The 26371-nt window shown below is 40.7% G+C and overlaps 1 protein-coding gene across 1 annotated transcript in view; it reads right to left on the bottom strand.

The window, feature by feature from the left end:
• The window catches only part of btaf1 (B-TFIID TATA-box binding protein associated factor 1), a 47495-nt gene that overhangs the window by 19986 nt on the left and 1138 nt on the right, over nucleotides 1–26371 (bottom strand). Inside the window, exons 2-14 of the mRNA XM_031906469.1 lie at nucleotides 22207–22330; nucleotides 17690–17804; nucleotides 17051–17197; nucleotides 15241–15398; nucleotides 12711–12838; nucleotides 12024–12153; nucleotides 10629–10697; nucleotides 8695–8784; nucleotides 7491–7586; nucleotides 3305–3481; nucleotides 1832–1972; nucleotides 1520–1644; nucleotides 1154–1274 (exon numbers count right to left, since the gene is read on the bottom strand). Coding sequence (XP_031762329.1) covers nucleotides 1154–1274; nucleotides 1520–1644; nucleotides 1832–1972; nucleotides 3305–3481; nucleotides 7491–7586; nucleotides 8695–8784; nucleotides 10629–10697; nucleotides 12024–12153; nucleotides 12711–12838; nucleotides 15241–15398; nucleotides 17051–17197; nucleotides 17690–17804; nucleotides 22207–22330 — 1621 coding nt within the window. The remainder of the gene's footprint in view (nucleotides 1–1153; nucleotides 1275–1519; nucleotides 1645–1831; nucleotides 1973–3304; nucleotides 3482–7490; nucleotides 7587–8694; nucleotides 8785–10628; nucleotides 10698–12023; nucleotides 12154–12710; nucleotides 12839–15240; nucleotides 15399–17050; nucleotides 17198–17689; nucleotides 17805–22206; nucleotides 22331–26371) is intronic.

The raw sequence follows: 26371 nt of genomic DNA on the forward strand, positions 1-26371 counted from the left end.
ATCAAAGAAAGAACCAATTGTTTAAATATGACACTATGTAACGTGGTATTGCCATAGTTAAAGGCTTACAGGATACCAGGCTTCTGCAGAATAGATCCTACACATGTAACTGGAACAATACTTTAACCTTAAAAGGAGAAGGAAAGGCTAAGTCACTTGGGGGTGCCAAAATGTTAGGCACCCCCCTGTGACTTTAATCGCTTACCTTTTACCCCGGGCTGGTGCCTCTATTAGTAGAAAACCGCACCAGCCCAGGGTACCTGCAGCAAGCGTCTCCTCTTCCTTCAGCCATCTTTGTGTGCTTGCGCATATGTAGTAGACAGAAAAGCCGAACTTTAACAAAAAAAAGTGGCCTTTTTAACTCTATTGCGCATGCCCTGGCTCAGGGATTCTGCAGACAGAAAAAAGGAAGAGGAAATGCTTGCTGCAGGTACCCTGAGCTGGTTCGGGTTTTCTCCTAACAGGAGCACCATCCGGGGTAAAAAGTAAGTGATTAAAGTCACTGGGGTGCACCTAACATTTTGGCCTTTCCTTCTCCTTTAAACAAATTTAGCTAAAAATTCTGTATTTTATTTAAGAAACTTACTGAATCAGCCTTTATGTTTAGTATTATAACAGTAATGTTCCAGTCCTTTAAAGTTGTGCAGAATAGCTTGCGATCTTGGATTTTGTTAGCGTCTGACACTGCACAGGCTCGGTGTTCTCTGTGCATTTGTTGAGAAGCTAAACTTAGCAGTAATTGCCAAATCAAGCAGAAAATGAGGTTTACCTGTCATAGAAGCTGATGCTACAGGGCTATTAATTTCTAAGCTGCCATGTAATGTGAAACTAAATTACTTATCCTTGCATCATGGCTTCAGTATTCTACATTATATAAATATATATTTTTAGATGGTGAGTCAGGCTCGAACCTCAGACAACTGACTGCATTTCTGGCTTACTTCTTTGTTAGGCAATAGCACAAGATATTCCTCAATGAAGTTATACACCAACTGGGCCTCAAGAAGTGTGCCAACACAGCATGTGGAAGATATACGTTATCCTGTGGCTTGTGCAACTGTTTGGCCTCTACAGATGTTTCAATCCAACAATATATTCAATCACTTTAATGTTGGACATGGAAGTAAGGGGTTGCAAAGACAGAAATATTTACCTGATCCTGTGTTGATAATAAAGTGCATAAAGTTTCCAGTGCTGCTTTTCGAACAGAAGATATCGTATGTCGCAAGAAAGGCCATACTCTTGGAACCAAGATTGTAAGTGACTGCTGAACACTAAAGGATAAAGAAAAAAAAGGGTTTAAGTTATTGTTAAGGTTCCCTGCTAACCAATATGCAGAAGGGGGTCTTAAACCAACCAGTTTATTTTCTTTGCTACTGTGTTATATTTAGTTTTATTTTTTGAATTAGGGGTTAAAATCAATCCATTGTGAGTGTTCTTGAAAGACACACATTTAAGTGTGTGAGCTATGCATTATACTATGTAGTCCCTGTAGGAAAAAGAATTGCTAGTAACTCACTTGCATTGCTGAACCTGAGGATACATTAAAAGTGAAGAGAGTAGAGTCATGATGCTATTGGTGGATGCCGTCAGATCATCTAACTCCAGCAGAGCATCCCACAGAGTGCTCATTATGAAGGGTACCTTTAAAAGAAAACAAAACACCAACATGACAGAATATATACATTAGTGGCAGGTTTTTTCAGACACTTTATTGGAAAAACTGCAAACTGAGTGTTTACACTAATTTACTTACTAGAACATTAAAAAAAGGACCAGTGAAATTGCCTCTCTTTGGTAGATACAATTATAAGGAGAGTACAGTCATTACCTGCTTAAACTGCAGTTTGACAAGGCTATCCACGACAGGCACTAAAGAGGCAGCAGCAACGGCACGTACATCATCATCAAGGTCCTGCAGACCTTCAACTATTGCTGGCAGCGCTTTAGGTAATAAAGAATTAATTAAATCCTGCAAGACAGACATAAAGAAACAGTTCAGTACAGACATGACACTTAATATGCTGCAGTTATTAACTTGCAGCTATTAACCAAAAATGAAGTGGTATTATAGCAATCTATATAAAGTGTTTTCTAAAGAAAATCCCATACAATTGCAAATTGCTAGTTGTTTACAGGATTAAGCTAGCAGCATTAATTTATAAAGCACAAAAATGTTCTGCAGCATTATCCATCACAAGGGTGTAAACATCAAAAAAACATACTGCATACCAAAAACCAAAAAAAAAAAAAAAAAAAAAAACCAAAAAAAAACGTAAGAGGACTCCCTGCTTGTTACAACCTAACAAACTACATATATTCCCACTGAACCCCAGTAATAAGGGCAGGATTCACGGTTTCTCCTCTCAGGATTGCTGCCTATCTTATTAGCAGAAGCAAACATGCCCCATCACTCAGTGCCCCTTAAAGTGATACGGACAAAAAAAAAAAAAAAAAAAAATACGCTTCACAATATGAATGTACATTAAAAGTTACCTATAGGTCATGTTGATTTTTTCACTAATAGAGCTGCTTTTGCAAGTAATAATTTGCTTCTAAAGCCAACACACTCCTGCTGCACAAATATGGCAGGCCCCTCAGAGGAATATGGGGGAACAAAATAGGGAATATTAAAGCATCAGCTTAAATAAATACTTTTAAGGCAAAATTATAAATAGCATGTAAAGACAATTTTGTGATAGTTGCAAAAAAGGGCTTGATTTCTGGTGTCAGTATCTCTTAAAGGCAAAGGTTGTGGGAGTAAAAATGAAGAGTGTTCCCCAGTCAAATATAACTAAGGGGTATATTTATCATGCTGTGTAAAAAGTGGAGTGAAACATTACCTGTGATGTTGCCCATAGCAGCCAATCAGATGCTTTGCTTTGGTTTTCTAACTGTTGAAATCTAATTGCTGATTGGTTGCCCTGGGCAACATCCCCAGTAATGCTTCACTTCACTTTTTACACAGCATGATAAATATATACCCTTAGTATCTATTATGGGCAACGACTTGCTCTATATGAAGAGGTGCCCACCACATGGCACATGGACAAAGAGCTCAGTACTGCTAGGTAAGTGCACCTACTGTAATATGTTGTCTTTCAGCACCAAGACACTTACAACACTACAATATAAATCAATCATTCAGCATTAATAAGTAGGACAATATTAGAAGTATCTGCTTTCCAGAAAAAAAAAAAAAAAAAAAAAAAAGTCAGATCTGCTACACATCCTATTGGCTGAAAAAGAAGTAGTGCATAAAGTAGTGTCAACACAGACATTTGGACTGCAGACTGCTACTCACCTGCCGAATAGCTAAAGCATACTTTATTCCTAGTAGTCCGCCATGTCTCACTTCCCACTGTTCCTGATTTAGTAGTTTTAGTAGAATTTTAACTGTGTTGTGCACGCCATTTTCATTCATGTGTTTGAGAACAACCCCCAGCGTCTGAGCACAAGTTTCCCGTACAGGGGCAACGACCTAGTGAGACAGGACAAAAAAACCACATGGCTCTATGACAAATCTGAGGTTTTAGATTCTAGACATTATAGCAAGAAAGATTTGGACCTTTGTTGCAGTATGGAAACTACCTTAAAATCTTAAGGCATTACTGTTTGGTAAGAAAAATGGCAATGTTCAATTGGCCTCTTTATCGTACAAAATGTTAAAGGAGAAGGAAAGGCTAAGTCACTTGGGGGTGCCAAAATGTTAGGCACCCCCATGTGACTTAGATCGCTTACCTTTTACCCCGGGCTGGTGCCCCTGTACGGAGAGAACAGCACCAGCCCGGGGTAGCAGCGAGCGCTTCCTCCTTCCTTTTCGCTTGCGCGCGCATGCGCAGTAGAGTGAAAAGCCGAACTTAAAGAAAGTCGGCTTATCACTCTACTGCGCATGAGCCGGCTGACGGATTTCGCCGGCAGAAGAAAAAAGGAGGAAGCGCTTCCTACAGGTACCCAGGGCTGGTGCTTTTTTCTCCTAACAGGAGCACCAGCCCAGGGTACAAGGTAAGCGATCTAAGTCACTTGGGGGTGCCTAACATTTTGGCACCCCCAAGTGACTTAGCCTTTCCTTCCCCTTTAAAGGGGTAGCTCAGTTTTAAAATCAACATTAAGCATCTTACAGAATGATGAATTCTTTGCAAAGTGTCAATTGGTCTTTAATCTTTTATAGCTTTTGAATGATTTACCTTTTCCTGACTATTTCCAGTTTATCAATGGGGGTCACGGCCCTGGCAGCCAAAAACTACAATTTTATTTATTTGTATTACCGTATATACTCGAGTATAAGCAGAGTTTTTCAGTCCCAAAAATGGGCTGAAAAAGCCACCCTCGGCTTATACTCGAGTATTCCTCAGGTGTCGCTGACATGTACCTTAACTGTCCGGCGTCCGTTGCGCTAGCACTTCCCCTACCCCCGTGTCTGGCATCCGTTGCGCTAGCACTTCCCCCAACCCCCGTGTCTGGCATCTATTGCGCTTGCACTTCCCCCAACCCCCGTGTCCAGCATCCGTTGCGCTAGCACTTCCCCCAACCCCCGTGTCTGGCATCTATTGCGCTTGCACTTCCCCCAACCCCCGTGTCCAGCATCCGTTGCGCTAGCACATGGCTCAACCCCCGCGTCCAGCATCCGTTGCGCTCGTACAACTTCCCCCCCGTATCCGGCATCGTTGCACTCGCACCCCCCCATCAGCCCCTGAGGCCTCTCAGCCCAAACAGTACTCTCGGATGCAAACCGCCTGCCCCTATCTCATGGCCTCCGACAGCGACACTGAGGAATATTTTGATGCCCCGGAAGATGTCAACCTATCCTGTTCTCCTGCGGTGTGAGTAGCACCCTATTCAGTCTGACCTGAATCTGTTAAACACAATGACTGTTTTCGCTGCCCCCAGAACCTGCATCTCTCTGCCCCCAAAATCGTGCGTTACTTGTCTCACCCATGTGTGTTTTCCTTACTCTCTTCTCAGGCTCACTCCTTTAACTCTACCCACCCCTCAGGCTCACTCCTTTAACGCTACCCACCCCTCAGGCTCACTTCCCTAACGCTACCCACCCCTCAGGCTCACTTCCCTAACTCTACCCACCCCTCAGGCTCACTTCCCTAACTCTACCCACCCCTCAGGCTCACTTCCCTAACTCTACCCACCCCTCAGGCTCACTTCCCTAACGCTACCCACCCCTCAGGCTCACTTCCCTAACGCTACCCACCCCTCAGGCTCACTTCCCTAACGCTACCCACCCCTCAGGCTCACTTCCCTAACGCTACCCACCCCTCAGGCTCACTTCCCTAACGCTACCCACCCCTCAGGCTCACTTCCCTAACTCTACCCACCCCTCAGGCTCACTTCCCTAACTCTACCCACCCCTCAGGCTCACTTCCCTAACTCTACCCACCCCTCAGGCTCACTTCCCTAACTCTACCCACCCCTCAGGCTCACTTCCCCAACGCTACCCACCCCTCAGGCTCACTTCCCTAACTCTACCCACCCCTCAGGCTCACTTCCCTAACGCTACCCACCCCTCAGGCTCACTTCCCTAACGCTACCCACCCCTCAGGCTCACTTCCCTAACGCTACCCACCCCTCAGGCTCACTTCCCTAACGCTACCCACCCCTCAGGCTCACTTCCCTAACTCTACCCACCCCTCAGGCTCACTTCCCCAACGCTACCCACCCCTCAGGCTCACTTCCCTAACGCTACCCACCCCTCAGGCTCACTTCCCTAACGCTACCCACCCCTCAGGCTCACTTCCCTAACGCTACCCACCCCTCAGGCGCACTTCCTTAACTACCCACCCCTCAGGCTCACTTCCTTAACTACCCACCCCTCAGGCTCACTTCCCTAACTACCCACCCCTCAGGCTCACTTCCCTAACTACCCACCCCTCAGGATCACTTCCCTAACTCTACTCTAACTTATGTATGGCAGCTTCCTTAGCATTCCCAAATTTGACTGACAGTTAAAAAAAAAACCAACTTAGCAGTAGCTGCTGCATTTCCCACCCTAGGCTTATACTCGAGTCAATACGTTTTTCCAGTTTTCTTAGGTAAAATTAGGTACCTCGGCTTATATTCGGATTGGCTTATACTCGAGTATATACGGTACTTCTCTTTCTGTTCAAATCCTCTCCCATTCATATTCCAGTCTCTTGTTCAAGCCAATGCCTCATTGCTAGGGTAAATTATACTTGGATTTCAAAACTGCCGTTAAGCTGAAGCATGCCTAGCCATATAAAAATGCTAAAAAGTAAAAAATGGATCTAAAGTGTGCTCAGAGGACCACTCAATACATTTATGTATATTTTTAAATCCCTAATTCTAAAGGGAATGAAGAGGGAATCAGGAGAATGAAATAAACGATTAAACCCCTCTCACATAATGTTAATTGGTCAATATAGAGAAATTAAGGAGCCAACAAAATAGAAAATGAGAACTTTGAGTGTAAGAGTGGAATATGGTTATCAAAACAAATTCAAGCAGTGGTAATAATATTACATCACGGGCCCCCCAATTAAAATATTTTTGGGCTCCTCTCCACTGCACAGATTCAAGCCTTGTGTTTATCACCTCCAGCTTCTCTTAAATGACCCTGGATGGAGGGTCACTTAAAAATGCAATTGTAACATACTTTATATTTACTATTCCAAACAAGCAGGGCTCATTTACAAATCAGTGACTCCACTTTTTCATTATAGTAAAACTTGCATATTTCACAAACACCATATACCATGCCACATCCTGCACCCTTTGCCATCTCAATATCACCTGTATGTCGAGAGAGCCCTCTCCCATGGCTGATGGAAGCGATGGAGTCCTTCACCAAGACCCAGGGGTCAGTGAATTTTTTTTTTTTTTTTTAGGTGCAGTTATCACTAGAACATTTGCCCCCATATGCAATAAAAGGCACTAGGTTTGCCCATAAGCAGTAACCCATAGCACAATGCTACCTGCTGATTGGTCTCTATGGGCAACTAGCCCTGTATCAAACTTTGCACCTTTTATTACATAGCCCCATAAAATCAAATCACTTTTATTGTCACATCATATTACTGGTACAGTACATGTGAGTGAAATTCTTGTGTGCAAGCCTCACAAGCAGCAGCGGAGTACAATAATATAGAATAAATATGCACACGTAGGCATGTATAATGTATGTACAAAATATAAGAATAAGTGCACATGAATAGTGTCGTAGTATTGCTCAAGTGTCTATCAAGTGTTAGTGGCCAGTGTTCAGCAGTCTGATGGCCTGATGGAAAAAGCTGTGCCCTCAGCCTGCTGGTTCGGGACCGGATGCTACTATATCTCTAACAAAACTAAATGTTACAGTTTGTAATTTGGAACCTCTAAGCAATTCATGTAAACTTAGAATCAACAGCACGTTTTTTCTACTCATGAGGGGCAGGAGCCATGTAAGCATCCCGCCTCCACTCCCCACCTTGCGCATCCCATTTTGTATTTGTGCCTAATAACAATGTGAGGTTAGAGCTTACTTCGTCAGAGACAAAATCCCCAAATCTGTCTAATGCAAAGACACATAGGAGACGAATAGCCAAGTCCTCAAGCCAGTCTTGATGTTGCTGTTTCATCTGTTGGGAAAGAAAAAGTAAGACTGTATAACCTCCTTTCCTGTCACAGTAAACAGTCTAAAACCAAAATAAAGGAAATGTGTCGGAAATGTGTTGATTGCTAGTGCATTATTAAATCTACTATCTAAGGTCTACTAGCTCCAAAGTTCCATATAAACACAGAGAGAAAATATGTATTGTTTTATGTTAAAATCGGGAAGTTGTTGAATACAAAGATAGTACAGGTATAGGATCAGTTATCCAGAAACGCAGAATCCAGAAAGCTCCAAATTATGCAAAGGACATCTCTCAGACTCCATTGTAAACAAATAATTAACGTTTTTAAAAAGGATTTCCTTTTTCTCTGTAATAGAACAGTACTTAGCAATTCATGCCAACTAAAGTTTCAATGATTATTTTAGTAGACTTGAGGTATGGAGATCCAAATTACATAGAGACCCCTTATCTGGAAAACCCCAACAATTCCTTTTTTTTTAGAACCCCCAAAAATTGGATGGTGATGCAGTGTGATGGCACTGGAAACAAGGCCAAATAATGAAGGTTCTGCTATGGTAGGGTCCTGGATAGTGCAATATTTTATTATGTCAGAAGTCAAACCTAGGCTATTTCTGGGAAAGTTTAATACATTTTTGCTTTCATTAAATTCGAAGAAACCAACACAATTTTTTCTTTTAGAACATTAAGAAAAAGGTTTTCTGATATGAGTTAACGTACACAGAAGGTTTCTTTGCTGTTCTTTCTGCCCCTTCCCCCACCCCCCCCTTTCTCCCCTGCACTTACCTTTGTGAGGTTTGGAGCAGGGTGAGGAGGAGCCCCACATAGCTATTGCAGACAGTGCAATTGCGCTCTCTGCACTAGAAGAGCCAATATTTCTATTTAAAAATCTGCATTTCAGCTTTTTCTGCCCCTGGTAACTTGCGGGGTTCTGGAGGCAAGGTTTTCACCTTGCCTCATTACACACTATAACTACAGATTGTTAGAACAGCCAGAAAAGAAAGATGTCAAAGTCTATGGTGGACCTGATCAGACTAGGAGGCATATATATGCACTGGAGGGTCATCTCCAGTCCTGACCTACACAAATTAAAATGTTCAGGTTGACAATTTACCTCTTCAAGTGTGCAATCAGCAATTTTACCTCCGCTTCTTCCATGAGCTTTGAGGATTTCCCTGAGACCAGTGCCAGCACCATGGCGTACCTAAAGGAAACATTTAAAAACTTAAGCATAAGGGTTTAAGAAATGTGTGTAAGCAATGTATACATTAGCTCTTTGCTAAAGCATTCACCCCCCTTGGCATTTTTTCATGTTTTGTTGCCTCACAACCTGGAATTAAAAATGGATTGTTTTGAGAGTTGAGCCACCTTTACGGCAATTACAGGTGCAAGTCGCTTTGGAGAAGTCTCTATGAGCTTGCCATTGGAATTTTTGCCCATTCCTCAAGGCAAAACTGCTCTCTCATGTTGGATGGTTTTCGCTTGTGAACAGCAATCTTCTGTCTGACTACAGATTCTCAACTGGATTGAGATCTGGACTTGAGATCTGACCAGGCCATTCCAACACATTTAAATGTTTCCCCTTAAGCCCCTCGAGTGTTGCTTTAGCAGTATGCTTTTGGCCATTGTTCTGCTGGAAGGTGAACCTCTGTCCCAGTCTCTGTCCTCAAGAACATCCTTGTATTTAGCACCATCCATCTTTCCCTAGACCAGTTTCCCAGTCCCTGTTGCTGAAAAACATTGATGGTGTTCTTGGGGTGATGGGATGTGTTGGGTTTGCACCAGACATAGCATCTTCCTTGGCGGACAAAAAGTTAAATTTTAGTCTCATCTGACCAGAGCACCTTCCTCCATACATTTGGGGATTCGCCCACATGCCTTTTGGCAGACTCAAAACGTGCCTTCTTATTTTTAATGTTAAGTAATGTTTTTTTTCTGGCCACTCTTTCATAAAGACCAGCTGTATGGAGTGTACGGCTTATTGTGGTCCTATGAACAGATACTCCAGTCTCTGCTGTGGAACTCTGCAGCCAGGTTTGTTGTGGTATCATGTTCTTTCCATTTGAAGATGATGGATTTGATGGTGCTCCGGGGGATCCTCAAAGATTTTTTATTTTATTTTTTTTTTTAATAACCCAACCCTGACTTGTACTTTTGTCCAACTTTGTCGTTTGTCTTCATGGTGTGATGCCTCTTGCTTAGTAGTGTTAAAGCCTCTGGGGCCTTTCAGAAAGGGTGTGTTTATACACAGGTGGACTTCATTTCACTAATTATGTGACTTTTGAAGGTAACTGGTTGCACCAGGACTTTTTAGGGGCTTCATGGGGTGAATACATATTCACGTGGCAAAAAATTCTAATTTCACTTCACCAACAGGTTATTTTGTGCAGATCTATCACATAAAATAGGATTAAGAAACATTTAAATTACAGGTTGAAATGTAACAAAACATGAAAAATGCCAAGGGAGGTGAATACTTCAGCAAAGCACTATATATACATACACAAAAAAAAAGTGTAAAAAAATAAGTGAGGGAATTTTGCTGCATATTCACATAATCTCCAACTAAACATTCTCATTATTTTACTACTTTTATTATCTTATAAGAAGCCAAATAACAAAGGTACATAACAGATTTTAAAATGCAGACTTGGAGACCTATTTCTCCATTATATCAGGAACAACTGCTCTTCTATTAGATAAGATCTAAATATTACATTTTAATAAGTCATTATTAATGTAAATCCAGCCTTTGTTGCACAAATAGCATACAAAAAAAAAAAAAAAAAAAATGTCCGAAGCACAAGAGAAGCTGACCACGGAACATCCAATATATACCCTAGTGCCGCCCAGCAGCACAGCAGGTGATGCCCTGCAAAATACTACACAATATTAAGGGCCTTTCCTGCTAATAGCAAGCCATTCACAGCAATTGATTGCCGATGTAACCAGATACTAAAACAGTATTGTTCAATAACAATTAAAGCTTAATTTACTTTCTGCCAGAAATGGATAACACAGATCCATTGCCTTACAAAACAAACTTACCTCCCAAGAAGGATTAAATAGATCATTACAAAGTTCTTCAGAAAAACTTTCAAGGGGCCACTCATTTATCTAAACAAAGATGAAAGAAGCAGTCAGCGCCTGATTAATAATTCATCAATTTGCTTTTCTCGAGCAAATCAAACAAAAGAAGCTTTTAACAGCTTCATCAATTTCATCCTAATAATTTACTGCGAGTTGAACACAAGCTATAGCTTCAAGAACTCAAGAAGTTCTAGCACCAATTCGAGAAGTCAGATGTCCAAAAGTGATAAACCTATTTGTTTTGAATTTGTCTGTACTTGTGTGTCAGACTTAGTAAGAGCAAGCAAGAGGAGAGCAAAGAAGGGGGGGGGGGGGGGGGGGGGATAGTGAAATAGTGAATTACAATTTTAAAGGGGCACCCTGAAATGGGCAAAAGTGTTTTAACTGGTTTGTTGGGACTATAGGTGGCTAACCACATCAGGGGCTCTGATCAATATTTGTCCAGTCAGCCCCTGATTAAAATCAGTCAGGCTGTGATGGGGAAGGCTTGAGGGCTTTTCCATCATGCAAGGGTAGGTGGACTGGGTAACTTCTATGCAAATCCTACCACCTTCCTGGCACAAAAAAGCAGCAGCCTTATGTTAGTATAAGTGGAATTCGTATCTACCCAGAACTATATTCTTAAAAAAAAAAAAAAAAAAAAGCCCACGGAGTGGAGATATGATGTAGGTCTACCATAGATTCTATGGATTAAAGTATAAGTATGAATGTGTAACATCATTCCTGTTGTCTGTGTATAACCAGGGCCAGCCAACTTCTAAGGAGCATGTGGAAACTGACAGCATTTCTAAAGGTGGCCATACACGAGCAGATTACAGCTGCCTCCAAAGTGATTTGGCAGCTTATCTTCCTGCGTATGCGCACCCCTGATGGGCCTACCAGACAGAAATCTGGCCTAAAATTGGGCAGGTTTGACTTTCCATCAGATCGGGGACTGCATTGGCACGTTGATGCATTCCCAGATCTGACTGCACCTATGCTTGCCGTTGTAATATGATCGTATGGCCCTAGGGACAGACGATCAAACAATCTAATTAGCCCAATAACGTCCACCTTCAAGTGGGCATATAGGGAGAAGATCCACTCGTTTGGCGAAATTCCTCTTGTTCTTATGCAGGTTACACACACACACACACACACACACACACACATATATATATATATATATATAAAAAACCTATTTATGGCACACTGGCAGTGGAAATAACTGCCACCAGTGATATTGCACAAAATACATTATCGGTTTTATAAAGACTGTAAATTAACAATAGGACATCATTTTGAACACGTGCTTTATTTCTACATAACAGGAATATGCTATGCTGGTTACAAAAATCCACCCTAACATCATACCTCATCATATGGCGAAGAATTATCAGGTACATTATCAATTAACACTTTGGACTCTGTTGCAGGTTGGTTGATTACTACGTTTGTCACTTTTCTTCGTTTCTCTTCTGGCTCCCCATCCGTACTGTCACTACTATAGCAAGTAAAAAAAAAAAAATAAATAAAAAAAATTTAAAGATAAAAGGGGAAGGACAGATGGGGAGGTTAGTATGTTAGTATATTTGAGGTAAAAAATTCTTAACCCCAATATATGCAGAACCCCACAAACCTGTATTCTCCCTCACTCTCGCTCTAGTCTATCCATGTTTTTTTCTCACTCTATTCTGTCCCTTATCCTTCCATAATTTCTCTTTATTACAACCCTTTCATGTGCTCCTCTTAACTCCCTTTTCCCCTAGTTTTAGGGTTGTCATTAACCCTGAAGTCAAGCAAGGGAATTTTAAAACCTGAACAAAAAACCAGATCACCAGTCTGTATACAGAGATGGAAAAATCACTGCTGCCCAGGCAGAGTTAATATCCTGTGCCTGGATTCAATGAGCGCTACCTATGTGATTTCGTTGTTCTGCATCTTTGCTGAAGAGCTGGGGCTTGTATACATAAATCTTAAGCTTACTACACTGAGCTGAACACCACACTGTTACTACAATGCTTTAATAGTTTTGTCTTGAATGATTAATGCGAAACTTGCCTTTTTTCATTTGTCTCTATTGTATCTCTAGACCGTTGCTTTGCAATCAATTTTGCCATTCGTTTAGCCTTGTTTTTTTGCCGGTTACTCATCCCTGGAAGGAATTCGGAGTCTATGAACTCAGCTGCCTGTTAAAAAAAAAAAAAAAAAAAACACATGCTTGAGATACAGCAGATACACATACCATGACCACAGGGTCAACTCCTTTATGCCTTCTTGAATTAGGTTTAACAGTATAGAGGGTACATTATTATTACCTCTAACAGTAATACAAATATGTATTAAATCCAATAACGAGAACAAAAGGCTTGAGGAAGTTTCATTTGAAGCAAGAAAAATGGTTCTTCAGTGTAAGGTTGATGCTGTGATGACATTCTATTAATGTCTTTATGACTGGCTTGGATAACTTCTTAAACAAGCATAACATCCAAGACTATAGTCAAATTAGGCATATGTATAAATTTGAACTTCAGGGACTATAGTATTTTTTTTTTTTTTTTTTTTTTTTTTTAACATAAAATTATCTATGTAACCTCCATTAAAATTAAAGGAAAAGGACACATCTTAAGCTTTTTTGAAAAGTAAACAGTTTCAAACATACTCAATTAAAAAAACATGCAGCCTTTTCATGATTTTTAATGTAATAACATGGTCTGGAACAGTTCCCTAAGCCTGGCCCCCTGTTCTCCTGCTGGTCTGGCTGGCTACTTTGAGACTCAAATAAAATGTAACAGTAGTCGACTGTCATCAGCCTGTATCCTCCACATCCCACAATCACCTACATACGTGATGTCATTAAGGAAAGGAACACTGCAGTAAAATGCATTGTGGGTTATGTAGTTCCTGCATGCTGCCCGTAAGCTGTAGAAATGTTGTTACAATTTGTAACATCAGTGTTTTAGTCCCTCCTTTCTGACAGGATTTTAAACGATACAGAAAGAGTAGAACTGCTTTGCAGCTGCATTTCAGCACATAAAATGATATTTATTCATACTTTTTAAAGGAACAGATTAAGTCATACAGGTATATTTGGGTTTGTGTTGTGTGGTGCTCTAACAAATTTTGGTTCAGGAGCCAGTGTTCCCCTTTAAAATCAATGGCAAATTACAAATATTAGGTACCCCCAGCAATTATAATCAATTACCTGACACAACTGTCTAGGGTTAATGTTATCAGCTAAGGGAACTTGCCACTGCAAGAGCATAAGAACTAAAAGCCTTTAGCTTTTCACACTACTGCACCTGTGCACGATGCTCGCTTAGAAGTGTGCCAGCCAGTGCACTTTTCTGCAGCCGCATCTGTTAGCAGAAACTTATCAGGTAAGTGATTATAATCACTAAGGGGTAATTAACATTTGGCACCCCCAGTGATTTAACCTCCCTGTATTTCTAAGGGCTCTGGCACACGGGGAGATTAATCTCCCCGAACTGCCATCCCTCGCGAAAATGTATGTTGCCGGTGGGATGACACACGCTGCGCAGGCGATTTCGGCAAATCGCCAAAGTTGCCTCGCGAGGCATTTTCAACGATTTGCCGAAATAGCCTGCGCAGCGTGTGCCATCCCACCGGCAACATACATTTTTGCCGGTGGGATGGCAATCCGGGGAGATTAGTCGCCCACGAACAGGGAGATTTGTCGCAGGCGACTAATCTCCCCGTGTGCCAGAGCCCTAAACACAATTGTGTCATCTTTGTAGAACTTTTTACAGCATGTCTACTACTTGCAATCCACTGAATTGCAAATTGGAATTAGTAGCGTTTAGAGTGTTCAGATATAATTTTCTCTACTCCTACCTTGGACATGTTGTCTCACAAAACAGACAAAGGTACCAGTAATTGTCCTCCAGAGTTTGTTTCCAGCGGTCAGAAGACCGTTAAACCACTTACTCAGAATATCAGACAGCTCTTTGCACTTTATTTATTTAGTTTATTTATTTATTTATTTTTTTTAAATGCCAGCTTCAAAGAATTTCTTTATAAGCCTGCTGCACACATACATATGTTAGCATTTCATTTCTTAGGGATCCAGACCAGATACAGGGTTGCTCTAGTGTTTAGGGAGGTCTCCATGATCTTTCATACAGTGTGTCCCAATACAGACCTCACATCACATAAGGTGTGTAAATGGCAGTTCTTGGGTTGCAAAACTACTTCCCAGACCAATTCCAAAGAAAGATTAAGAAACCGTGCTTTATTAGTATTTGAGGTTTTATTGCAAAAGCATTCTGGAACATTATTCATATTCTAAAAGCACTGATGACTGATATTTCTTCCAAGTATTTGTCACTACTGCATAGGACATTTGGTAGCAAACAAAAAACCCAAAGTCCATTTACTATATAGCACCTGACTGGCTATGTTACAGCCAGTAACCACAACAGGACTGTTTTAATACTTTATTAAGTACACAAAGCCAATAAAACAAGGAAATACAACTCTTGTACTGAAACATCTGTCAATACAACTCAGCATAAATAAATATTTTCTAGCGTCTCTTTTTGCATCTATCATGCTTGCAGGGCATACTTACAGGTTTATTTAGAAGTGCAGTAGTTGGCATATAATCCAAGTCTTCATCATTAAAGAGCTCCTCAGTACTCATTCCTATCGCAGCTCCCATATCAAGGCCCAGTTTTCTCTGTAACAGCTTTCTTTGTCGAGCTATCCTTTCTTTAGGATCAACTTCCCCTTTAAGAGAAAAAAATAGATATTATGCTTTGTCAAGAATATATAGTATTGAATATAAGTGTCTACCGACACAAGTTGGGTACTAATAAGGTTTGTGTGGATTACCAAACAACCCTGACCCCACCCCCACAAAAAAAAAAAAAAAAACCACAACTATTGTTTGCACTGTGCTACAGTCTACTATTCATGTGTCATGGCACTTTTCATGGCAACAAATGTATTAGTTGCCTGCATTCTCTCAAAGAGAATTTTCTGGATATTTTCAGCAATTTTAAGATTTGCAGCCATGTTTTCTACATAAAATAGCAATAGATTTATAAGAAATACAAAGAGCAATGGGTGTATTAGCTGTTCAGAAATATTTAGACTACAGACATTTCAGATACCCTATCCTGGGAAATGGAGCAGGTGCCTCCCACCTCTCAGATGCTTTTTTTTAATTATTAATTTCTCAAACTTACATTACCCGTGTAACATTGGTAAAAAAATAAAGAGTATCACATTTTTCTCATTCCACAGTAAAAATATGGAGCAATGAACATTTGGTCCTCCACAGTATGTTTAGGTATACAACATGAACATCCTCTCTTTCTTGGTCGTCTGCTAAGATCAACACTCAAGTGATTTATAGAGGAGGTTTTGGCCAAAACTTACTAAAGACCTGTGGAGGGCTAGGTTGAAAACCGATTGGGGAAAGGGGGGGGGAGGGGATAAGTGATCCGACTCCCAACCCCTTTTGGTAAAAAGTTCATGTGGGTCCCAACTTTTCTTTCTCAAACGCCATCAAGGGTAGCCACAGCAACTTGTGATTGTAGCTTTTCCCTTGTAATTGTGCCCTGATTGCCTCCATTGTTCTAATCTATTTCACCTTAATTACAAGTAGATGTTGAGTGGGTAGAGTGGTCATTTTCCAATAAGCTGCACGAAGGGTCTTCACAGCTGTGAGTATATGGTTGGCTAGCCTATTGTTGTCTTGGGACTGACTCTGAAGTGCTCTGATTGGTATACCAAGGAGGTAGGATACAGGGTCAGGGTCTATTCTGAGCCTGAAGATGGTTGAGAGTGTTTTTGCCACCATCTTCCAGAACTTCCTGACCAGCCTACATGTCCACCATATGTGGAACAAATTGCCTCTCTCACCACAGCCGGCAAAGCAAAGGGGGGTGGATGAGCCTCCTGTCAGTTTGGAGAGCCTAGAGGGGGTATAATACCATCTGTAGATCAGCTTATAAGCGATCACTGTGGTACAAACAGATGTCATTCTAGCCTTGTCCCATTGTGGGGGGGGGGGATGTCTTGTTGGAGGTCTGTTTCCCAGATTAATATAAACCACCTTAGAACAGTTTTTTTCTAAAATGCTATGTTAGAAGGTGTCCTTACATAACGAATAAACGCCCATGTAAAGGGCCCTTAGGCCCTCAAGCTTTATTTAAAGTTACTTTGGTGGGGGGGTGAACAGCAGGATGATCAAGAGAAAATATAATTTATGCTTCAGTAAAATGCTTTCTTCTGACAGTGCCTGTAGGCCAGTCACCAGGGTAGAGATTTAAATATATTTAATTCAAAGAAGATATATGCAAAAAAGGCAGGCTTATTTATTTAAAGCAACACAAAACATAAAAGTACTTAAAGAAGCTGTGAAAATTCAATACCTGTTTTATCATCTTGAACTTCAAACTCTGCACCAGCTGAGCCCAGAAGAGAAGCCCCATGTTTTAATAATCTGGAAATGTCAAACCTATCAAAACTAAGGCGCTCTAAATGAGAAGATTCCTCATTTGAACCTTCCAGCCCCGGTTCTACAAATAGGAAAAAATGATTATATACACAAAAAAAAAAAATACATACAAATAAAATTCTCAAGGTAACAAACACAGCAGAAGAAGCATCGGATTACAGAAAATAATTTACTTTTGTTACAGTAGTTATAACTCTTGAAACAGAACAGAAAAAAGATAAAAACTGCTAAAAAGCCACAGATCTTTTTTTCCACCAATGATCTTATAAAAACAGTATTTTATTCTTTTATAGGGGAGACAAAATAGGGGAGATAATCCACTGTTCAAAAATTATGAGAAAGAAAGGAAAAAGGTTGGCCATCAAAACTGCACCTCCCCTTGTGGTAAGGGAGGGGAGGTGCAATTTTGATGGTCAACTTTCATTTCTCTTTCATAATTAAACATGTTCTCACATTTTTGACCATGCACACCTTCCTAATGTACTCCGATTAATGTTGGTGCTCCCCTAATATAAATTGCTGTAACAATCCAATGCATAATAAAATACATTACCTTTCTTTAACCTTGTGGCTGGATTCCACTCGGGAATATTTTTTACAATTGCTTCCACGGCCTGCCCTGCAGCAATGCGTGTATCCCAGTTTGGACTCCTCAGGTAAACTAAAACCTTTATATAGAAAATCAAAATGTTACAATAGTGATAAATAAAGCTCGACAGGTGTTTTACCTGTCAAAATGGATACTAGGAATAAAAAAAAAAAAAAGAAAAAGCCGTTCGCTTTTGTACACAAGGACAGAATTCATAGAATGCAATATCAACAGCACAATCGCTTGTGATGCCTTCTCAAATGTCTGCCTTGGAAAAAGCCTACAATGACAGCTCCCACTCATATCTAAAGACGAATATGCTGAGGAGGGATGTTCTGTGTAATAAAAGGAATGTCAGCTAAAATAAAAGCATTTGAGTGAAGTTTATTAGTGCAGAACACTGAAAGTCAGCACCTTTCAGGAAAGTAGCATATCCTCAAGTGCACAATTAAGGAAGGAAAGATTACGCACTACCCATATGGTTGCCATGACTTTTGGCGCTTGGAGCTGGCTTGTTTAACCGGTAGATAGATCTCATAGTGAAAACTATGCTTTGACTCTTCCAATCAACCTAAAGAAACCTCAGCCAACTGTGTTATGTATAAAGTCACACGTACACTATAGCATTACTGTGTAATAACGGGAGAGCCCCAAAGTGCAAAAATGGTGTTATATAAATAGGTTAACATAGAATATGCCAAATATGTCTGAAAATTAAAATGTGTGAGGTCAGCCGTCAGTAATGAGTGCTATTTACTGGTAAAATTAGTTAACAATTAAACTAGAGAGCCAGCACCAACATTTTAAGAGCTTCTCAGGTTAGAAGGACAATCAAATAAAACAGCTGCAGATTGCATCCTACTCAAAGCAATGGGATATGGTGTAAGGGAAACTATACCCACACAATGAATACACAGAAAAATGTATATTAAAAAGAAAAAAAAAAAAAAGGAATATTTAGAATATAATATAATTGTGTATAGTATATATTTATGTATATGTATATATTTTATAAATATATATATATACCAACACATATTGCTCTTTTACATAATTTCCCTTAAACCAACATTTTGTTATAGGTGACCTCTGAGGGAGCACACTGCAGCTCTAACTGTAACAGGAAGAATTATGGGAGCAAGAGAGCTCTGGCTGAAGTAATCTAGCATACAGGTACGCTCTCTGTGCTCTGAATTATATGAGCTGGGGGGCGGGAGGGCGCTTAGCACTTAAAATGCTGTTTAAGATTATCCAATGGCAGCTTCTGCTAGAAAACTAGATTATGAAATTGGTTTATTCAGATGACGCAGTGTTTTACATATGGGCTTGCAGTGGATATAAAAAGTCTACACACCCCTGGTAAAATGTCAGGTTCCTGTGCTGTACAAAACTGAGACAAAGATAAATCATTTTAGAACTTTTTCCACCATTAATGTGACCTACAAACTGTACCACTCAATTGAAAAACAAACTGAAATCTTTTACGTGGAGGGAAGAAAACCAAAAAAAAAAATAATGTGGTTGCATAAGTGTGCACACCCTCTTCTAACCGGGGATGTAGCTGTGTTCAGAATTAAACAATCACATTCAAAATAATGTTAAATAAGAGTCAGCATACACCTGCCATCATTTAAAGTGCCTCTGATTAACCCCAAATAAAGTTCAGCTGCTCTAGTTGGTCTTTCCTGACATTTTTTTCGTTGCATCCCACAGCAAAAGCCATGGTCCACAGAGAGCTTCCAAAGCATCAGAGGGATCTCATTGTTAAAAGATATCAGTCAGGAGAAGCGTACAAAAGAATTTCCAAGGCATTAGATACACCATGGAACACAGTGAAGACAGTCATCATCAAGTGGAGAAAATATGGCACAACAGTGACATTACCAAGAACTGGATGTCCCTCCAAAATTGATGAAAAACCGAGAAGAAAACTGGTCAGGGAGGCTATCAAGAGGCCTACAGCAACATTAAAGGATCTGCAGGAATATCTGGCAAGTACTGGCTGTGTGGTACATGTGACAACAATCTCCTGTATTCTTCATATGTCTGGGCTATGGGCTAGAGAGGCAAGGGGAAAGCCTTTTCTTACAAAGAAAAATATCCAAACCAGGCTACATTTTGCAAAAACACATCTAATGTCTCCCAAAAGAATGTGGGAAAAGGTGTTATTGTCTGATGAAACCAAGGTTGAACTTTTTGGCCATAATTCCAAAAAATATGTTTGGTGCAAAAACAATACTGCACATCACCAAAAGAACACCATACCCACAGCGAAGCATGGTGGTGGCAGCATCATGCTTTGGGGCTGTTTTTCTTCAGCTGGAACTGGGACCTTAGTTAAGATAGAGGGAACTTTGAACAGTTCCAAATACCAGTCAATATTGGCACAAAACCTTCAGGCTTCTGCTAGAAAGCTGAACATGAGGAGGAACTTCATCTTTCAGCATGACAACGACCCAAAGCATACACCCAAATCAACAAAGGAATGGCTTCACTGGAAGAAGATTAAAGTTTTGGAATGGCCCAGCCAGAGCCCAGACCTGAATCCGATTGAAAATCTGTGGGGTGATCTGAAGAGGGCTGTGCACAGGAGGTGCCCTCGCAATCTGACAGATTTGGAGTGTTTCTGCAAAGAAGAGTGGGCAAATCTTGCAAAGTCAAAATGTGCCATGCTGATAGACTCATACCCAAAAAGACTGTTTAAGGGTGTCCACACTTATGCAACCACATTATTTTAGTTTGTTTTTCAATTGAGTGGTACAGTTTATAGGTCACATTAATGGTGGAAAAAGTTCTGAAATGATTTATCTTTGTCTCATTTTTGTACAGCACAGGAACCTGATATTTTACCAGGGGTGCGTAGACTTTTTATATCCACTGTATATTGTTCAGAAGGGATAGTTTTCCTTTTAAGCCAGCCACTCGTGTTGGTTTTCCCATTGGCATAAAAACACTGATGCAGAAAAATGTCTTCTCAAAAACGTACAACAGTTAGTGCTTCTGGCCACTGGAAGCATATGTTCACCCTGAAATATACCCTGTAAATGCTCTGCAGATCCCATGCTTGTTAAAGCATACTAAACACATGCACAAGCCAGTGCTTCAGTATACTCTTCTCCAGCATAAATACACCATAGGGCTCATTTATCAACACTAGGCAAATTTGCCCACTGGCAGTGACGCACAGCAACCAGTGATTGGCTTTTTTCAGCCAGCTGCAGGTAGAACACTGAATGCAACAGTCTGATTTGTTGCATGTGTTACTGCTCACAGGCAAATTTGCCCACTGATGATAATTATCCCCCCTTAGTTCACTGGATCTTGCACCATTCATACTTTCTATTTTAACCAGATGCAGAGTCCCTGCTGATAAACAATTACAAAGCCTGATATTATTTATATAGAGCCATCAATTCACACAGCACTTTACAGAATAAAGGGGTACAAAAGACAAAAACAGTTAGTGTATATAGACAATTCATAAAAATGGTTTACAGTTACATTTGGATAAGGATTGGCGACACTAGGGGGAGGGCCATGTTTGCAAGAGCTGACATTCTAAAAGGGAGGGTGGCTGAGACAGGGAGAAGCGTGATGAGTGAGGAGGAGAGTAGGAGGTTGTGTGTAGAGTGAAGGTTACATGTGGGGGTGTACTTGGGGATTAGGGTGGTTATATGGAGTGGTGCTTTGTAGGCGAGAATCTTAAACTGAATCCTGTACGACAGGTAGTTAGTGCACAGATTGGGGCGGCACTTGTGGAGCTGTATGAGTCTGGCAGCACTGTTCATGATGGATTGGAGTGGGGTCAGTTTAGAGGGGATGCCCACAGAGCACCGAGTTGTAGTAGTCTAAACGAGATGACAAGGACGTGGATGAGAATTTTGGCAGTCTCATAAGTGAGGAAAGGTTGAACACGTGCAATGTTTTTGAGGTGAAACTGACAGGATTTAGAGAGTGTTTGAATGAGGGGAATGAAAGGGATATGTGATATGATGTGTGTCATGGAGAGCACAAGCACAAATAATGAACTTATAACAGCCCAGTCCTGATCTCAATCCAACCGGCATCTGTGGTACTTGAAAACAGAATACTGCCTAGAAGAATCAGTACATTGCTACTTCTAGATCAGCGGTTCTCAACCTGTGGGTCGGGACCCCTTTGAGGGTCAAACGACCCTTTCACAGTGGTCGCCTAAGACTTAAGGAATAATTATGGTTGGGGGTCACCACAACATGAGGAACTGTATTAAAGGGTTGCAGCATTAGGAATGTTGAGAACCACTGTTCTAGATAAATCACCTCTGGTCTGGTTGCGAAGCTAGCAGCCAGTACATGTAGAGTTATATACACCCTAATTTGTAACAGATTATATTTTTTTTTATTTACATTTTGGAAATCTGTTTAATAAGAGAATGTGTACTTTATTTCCACAGACATGTTCTCAATTGGTTCATCCAGAAAGAAGCCACCCCCCCAACTTACTTTGGATAATAAGTTGTTGAGTTCATGAGGATGAAGTTTGACTACTTCTCCAAGCTGCTGGGCTGCTGCTTTCCTTGTCACAGGGGTTGTTCCAGTGTCAAGCAAAATGAACAGCCGGTCCAACCTAAAAATGTTATAAGAAAAGAACCTTTATAAAGCATGCAGCTCTTGTATATACCAATCCAACTCTGTAAAATGCTAAATATACTAGAAGCTTTCCACATCACTGTTTATAGATAATGTTACTCTACTATTTTCAGTTGACTCTGCAAAAAATACAATAACTGCAGATATTAACAGAGTTGCTCTTTTAATCTTTGTTAGAGCCAAAATACACAAACATCATAGACCAAGCAATTTAAACTTTCTTATTTAGCCCTTTGTATCCGTCTAACGGAAGTAAGAGACAAAGCATATGATAAATTGTTTTTCCCATAGCTTCTACTGCGGCATTAGTAGATCAGCTTGAATTTCCATTAGTGCCCAAGTTCTCAATGCGCTTATGCTGCTAGGCACAACCTTTCTTACCTTTTCCCACAGCCCACTTGTACAGTTAAAATCCCCTTTCAAGGAAACCCTGTGTGCTGTGGTCTGATATCAGGGGCACGGCCTCCCACTGTACTCCCTAAATTTAGTTATCCATTAATGGCTAGGAGAAAATAGGTTTATGTACTGTTCCTTTGCCTGACCTATGTAATGGTCTACCTGCAGTTGTTTTAGCAAGTCATGTCACATACAGCACACATCAACTACGTGCATGAAAATTAGACCTACAAATATGCACTGGTTTTGTTTTACCACCGTTTGCCCTTTGTAAAGAAAAAAAAAAAAAGTTATAAAGTTTATGTACACACAAATGGCTCTGAGCTGCTCGGGCATTACTCAGCTTTTGTTGTGCCAGCAGAGGGGACGTGGATTAATAAAGAACTTGGTTATTCATGTTATTATCTATGGGCAGGGGAAAAATAAATGGGGGAGGGTGTGGGAACAGTGATTACTCTCTATTGGTACACATAAGGAGAAATAACCAAAATCCCTTCATTATTCAATCTGTCCTCCTTCCAGAGGGATGCAGCAACAGAAGATGAAGCAACAGAAGATGAATAGTGCTCACACAGCAAAAAGTTCAAAATCAAAGACAGATTACAGATCCTTAAAAATATAATTTTCTTGCATATTCCCACCATTCTAAGATATTTCAATAAACTTGTGAATTGCACTCCCACAGTGGAAGTAGTCACAAACATTTGACTCAATAAGTGAAAAAACTGTACAAAACAGGGAGGGGGACCCTAGGGAGGAAGTAGAATTACAATAATATAAATTTAGGAACCATCAAGAAAATCAAGTATAAGCAGATGTTCATCACTCATGTTAAAATAATGATTTATAACACAATGTGCCAGTGAAGCTAAATGCACAGAAGGGGATTTCAAAGAAATGGTATGATATATAAGGGGACATAGGGGTACGTTCACGCTATTTGTGTCCCTTCAACTTGTCTATATTTTTCCACTGCATTGCGGTCAGGTCCAGAACTCACAGTAGGCAGGAGATACATGTGCCTCAGGCGCGCCAGTTGGGGGCGCTAACATTGGGGGAGCAGATCATGTTGAGAGATCAGCAGTGATTGCAGGAGAGCAAGCAGGCAGGGGTTTAACTAGCGAATGCAACTGGGTGTCTAGGCTGTGCGCACCTAGACTGGCAATACTACTTGGCTCAGCTCTGACTGTGGCGACTAAAAACCTCCTTGTCGTGATGACTTAAAACTTAAACGCCCAAGAAAATAATCGAGTTGACCAGACTGTATTGCACTGACTGGTCTCCCACTAAGTGAAATCAGACTATCTACGGCTTCAATGTCTTAAATTGCATCTGCATGTACTGCTCACATTCTGGCCTTAAATGCATCCCATGTATATAGTGAGTGGCTAACAGGCCAAAACTAGCAATCTGCAGATTCTGGAAAATGCCAGGGGGGAAGGAGCCTTAAGCTGGGCATACACGCACCGATACTATCGTACGAAACCTCGTTTCGTACGATATTCGGTGCGTGTATGGCATGTCGGCGAGTCGACCGATATCGCAGGAAGCTGCTGATATCGGACGACTCGCCGATCGGGCAGGTTAGAAAATTTTTATCGGGTGTCATAGAAGGCGCCTGATCAAAATCTCCCTTCAGCGCTGAATCGGCAGAAGGGAGGTAGAAATCCTATTGTTTCTACCTCCTTACCTGCCGATTCAGCCCTGAATGGTGTGTGGCACATCTGACGATGTTTCGTGCTACCGATGGTCGCACGAAACATCGTCAGATCACCACGTGTATGGCCAGCTTTAGACAGACATTTTTTATTGGGCCTGTGGAGGGGGGCTGCTTGGGCCTCTGTGTACCTGAAACACCAGGGCCTATTCTGAATCCTAGTCCAGGCCCGCAGGCTAATGCAACTGGAAATATTGGCAGGGGCAGCACTGGGCAGTCACTGGTGTTTAATTGCCAGTCAGAATCTGCTATTAGGCTTCTTGCTGAAGGATCTTCCTTTAAATCATCCCATCCCCAAGATGCTTCTCTTTAGGTCTATGCTAGTCTCTATAGAATAATTAACCTTACATTTATTTTAAATAGTTAGAATAATCATTTTGTATCTATTGACAAAAGAGTTTGCTTGCAACAAATATAAGTGTATGGATTCAATGGGGCAAACTTACAGCTCATCCTACAGAACCAAAATGCCCAAAGTAGCACTCCAAAGAAGGCTTATGGCAACCATCCTTCTCCCTGCGACTCATTTATATTAAGTGGGCCCCTGAATATCACATATACAGAACAATCAGAAAGCTCCATGTTTAATATTAAAACTCACAATCAAAGATTTGTGTAGTTACAAGTTTGCTTATTATTATAGTGACAAAATTTAATGCATTAGCACTAATTTTCACATTGCTACAACTGGAGTTAAATTGAATACATGCCGCAAAACCAATTATTTGGGTTGGGCTTTATGTATTTGTGCGAAACAATTTGGTGTATGCCTACCTAAATATGGTGCTTACCTAAGAGAAAATGCTATGGAAATAAGCAAACATTCAAATACACACACACACACACACACACATTTTAACCTGGTGATAAGTGGGCGAAATAAACTGGTATCGCATCTCCCACCCAGCGTCTGCTGCAGTAACAGTGATAAACACCCTACTCAACCCAAAATATTTGGCTAACTAATAAACACAGTTGTGACACGCGAAGGCTGATGGGATACTTGGAACTTCAGCAAGTTGATAAGTGCCCAAAATTGGCCAGTACCACCGCCAGTGTGCCGGTTTAAAAAGTGCCCTATTTATAGCAGTATTAACAAGCATACATTTTGGCACTGTAAAATAATAGTTTAGACACATAGTGCTTCAACCAAACTAAAAGACTGTACACACTATATATTAGTTAGCAAGCTCTATGGGACAGGGACCTTCCCCTATCCAGGTATATAAGCACATGGCACGTAATACCTGCCTACTTAATTAAATGATTATGCTTGTCCACCATGAATTCTTTTCTTCATTGTTTAGTACTTTAGACATAGATATGCATGCATAAATTCACTTATAAAGAGATTAGACAGCAAAAATGAGCTTTGCATTGTGATCAAAGCTTGCATTATGAGAAACATAAGCCCCCTACACTGCCCCCCCCCCCAACTACAGAAAAGCCAATAATATCCTTATAGCAGTGGGGTTACATAATTCTATACACATTTACTGTAACATATTACATGCAAAACTGCCCACATATCTCAACTATATTATTAGATCAGAACTCTTTTCATACTAAACTAAGTGAAGCTTATATTCCATTGTCTATCATCTGTGTGGAATGATTTGGTCACCATGGGTATCCCCAAATCTGTCAGTCTGAACAAACAGAAATACACACACCCCTGTAACCACACTATACATTACTGCTGATGTAGCAAAGAAACAACCTAAATATATGAAAGAATTAGGGTCTTGCCCAAGGTATGAGGTTTATTTTTATATGTTCAAACAGTAGCCATCCAACTAAACTACACCTCCCAGCATTCACTATGAAGCAACGTCAAGACATCTCTCAACTTGTTACCTAATCCTACTCTCCAGCCATACTTCTACACAGAGCTGTTTTTAAATT

Source organism: Xenopus tropicalis, chromosome 7 (genome assembly GCF_000004195.4).
Source record: "Xenopus tropicalis strain Nigerian chromosome 7, UCB_Xtro_10.0, whole genome shotgun sequence".
Classification (NCBI taxonomy): Eukaryota; Metazoa; Chordata; class Amphibia; order Anura; family Pipidae; genus Xenopus; species Xenopus tropicalis.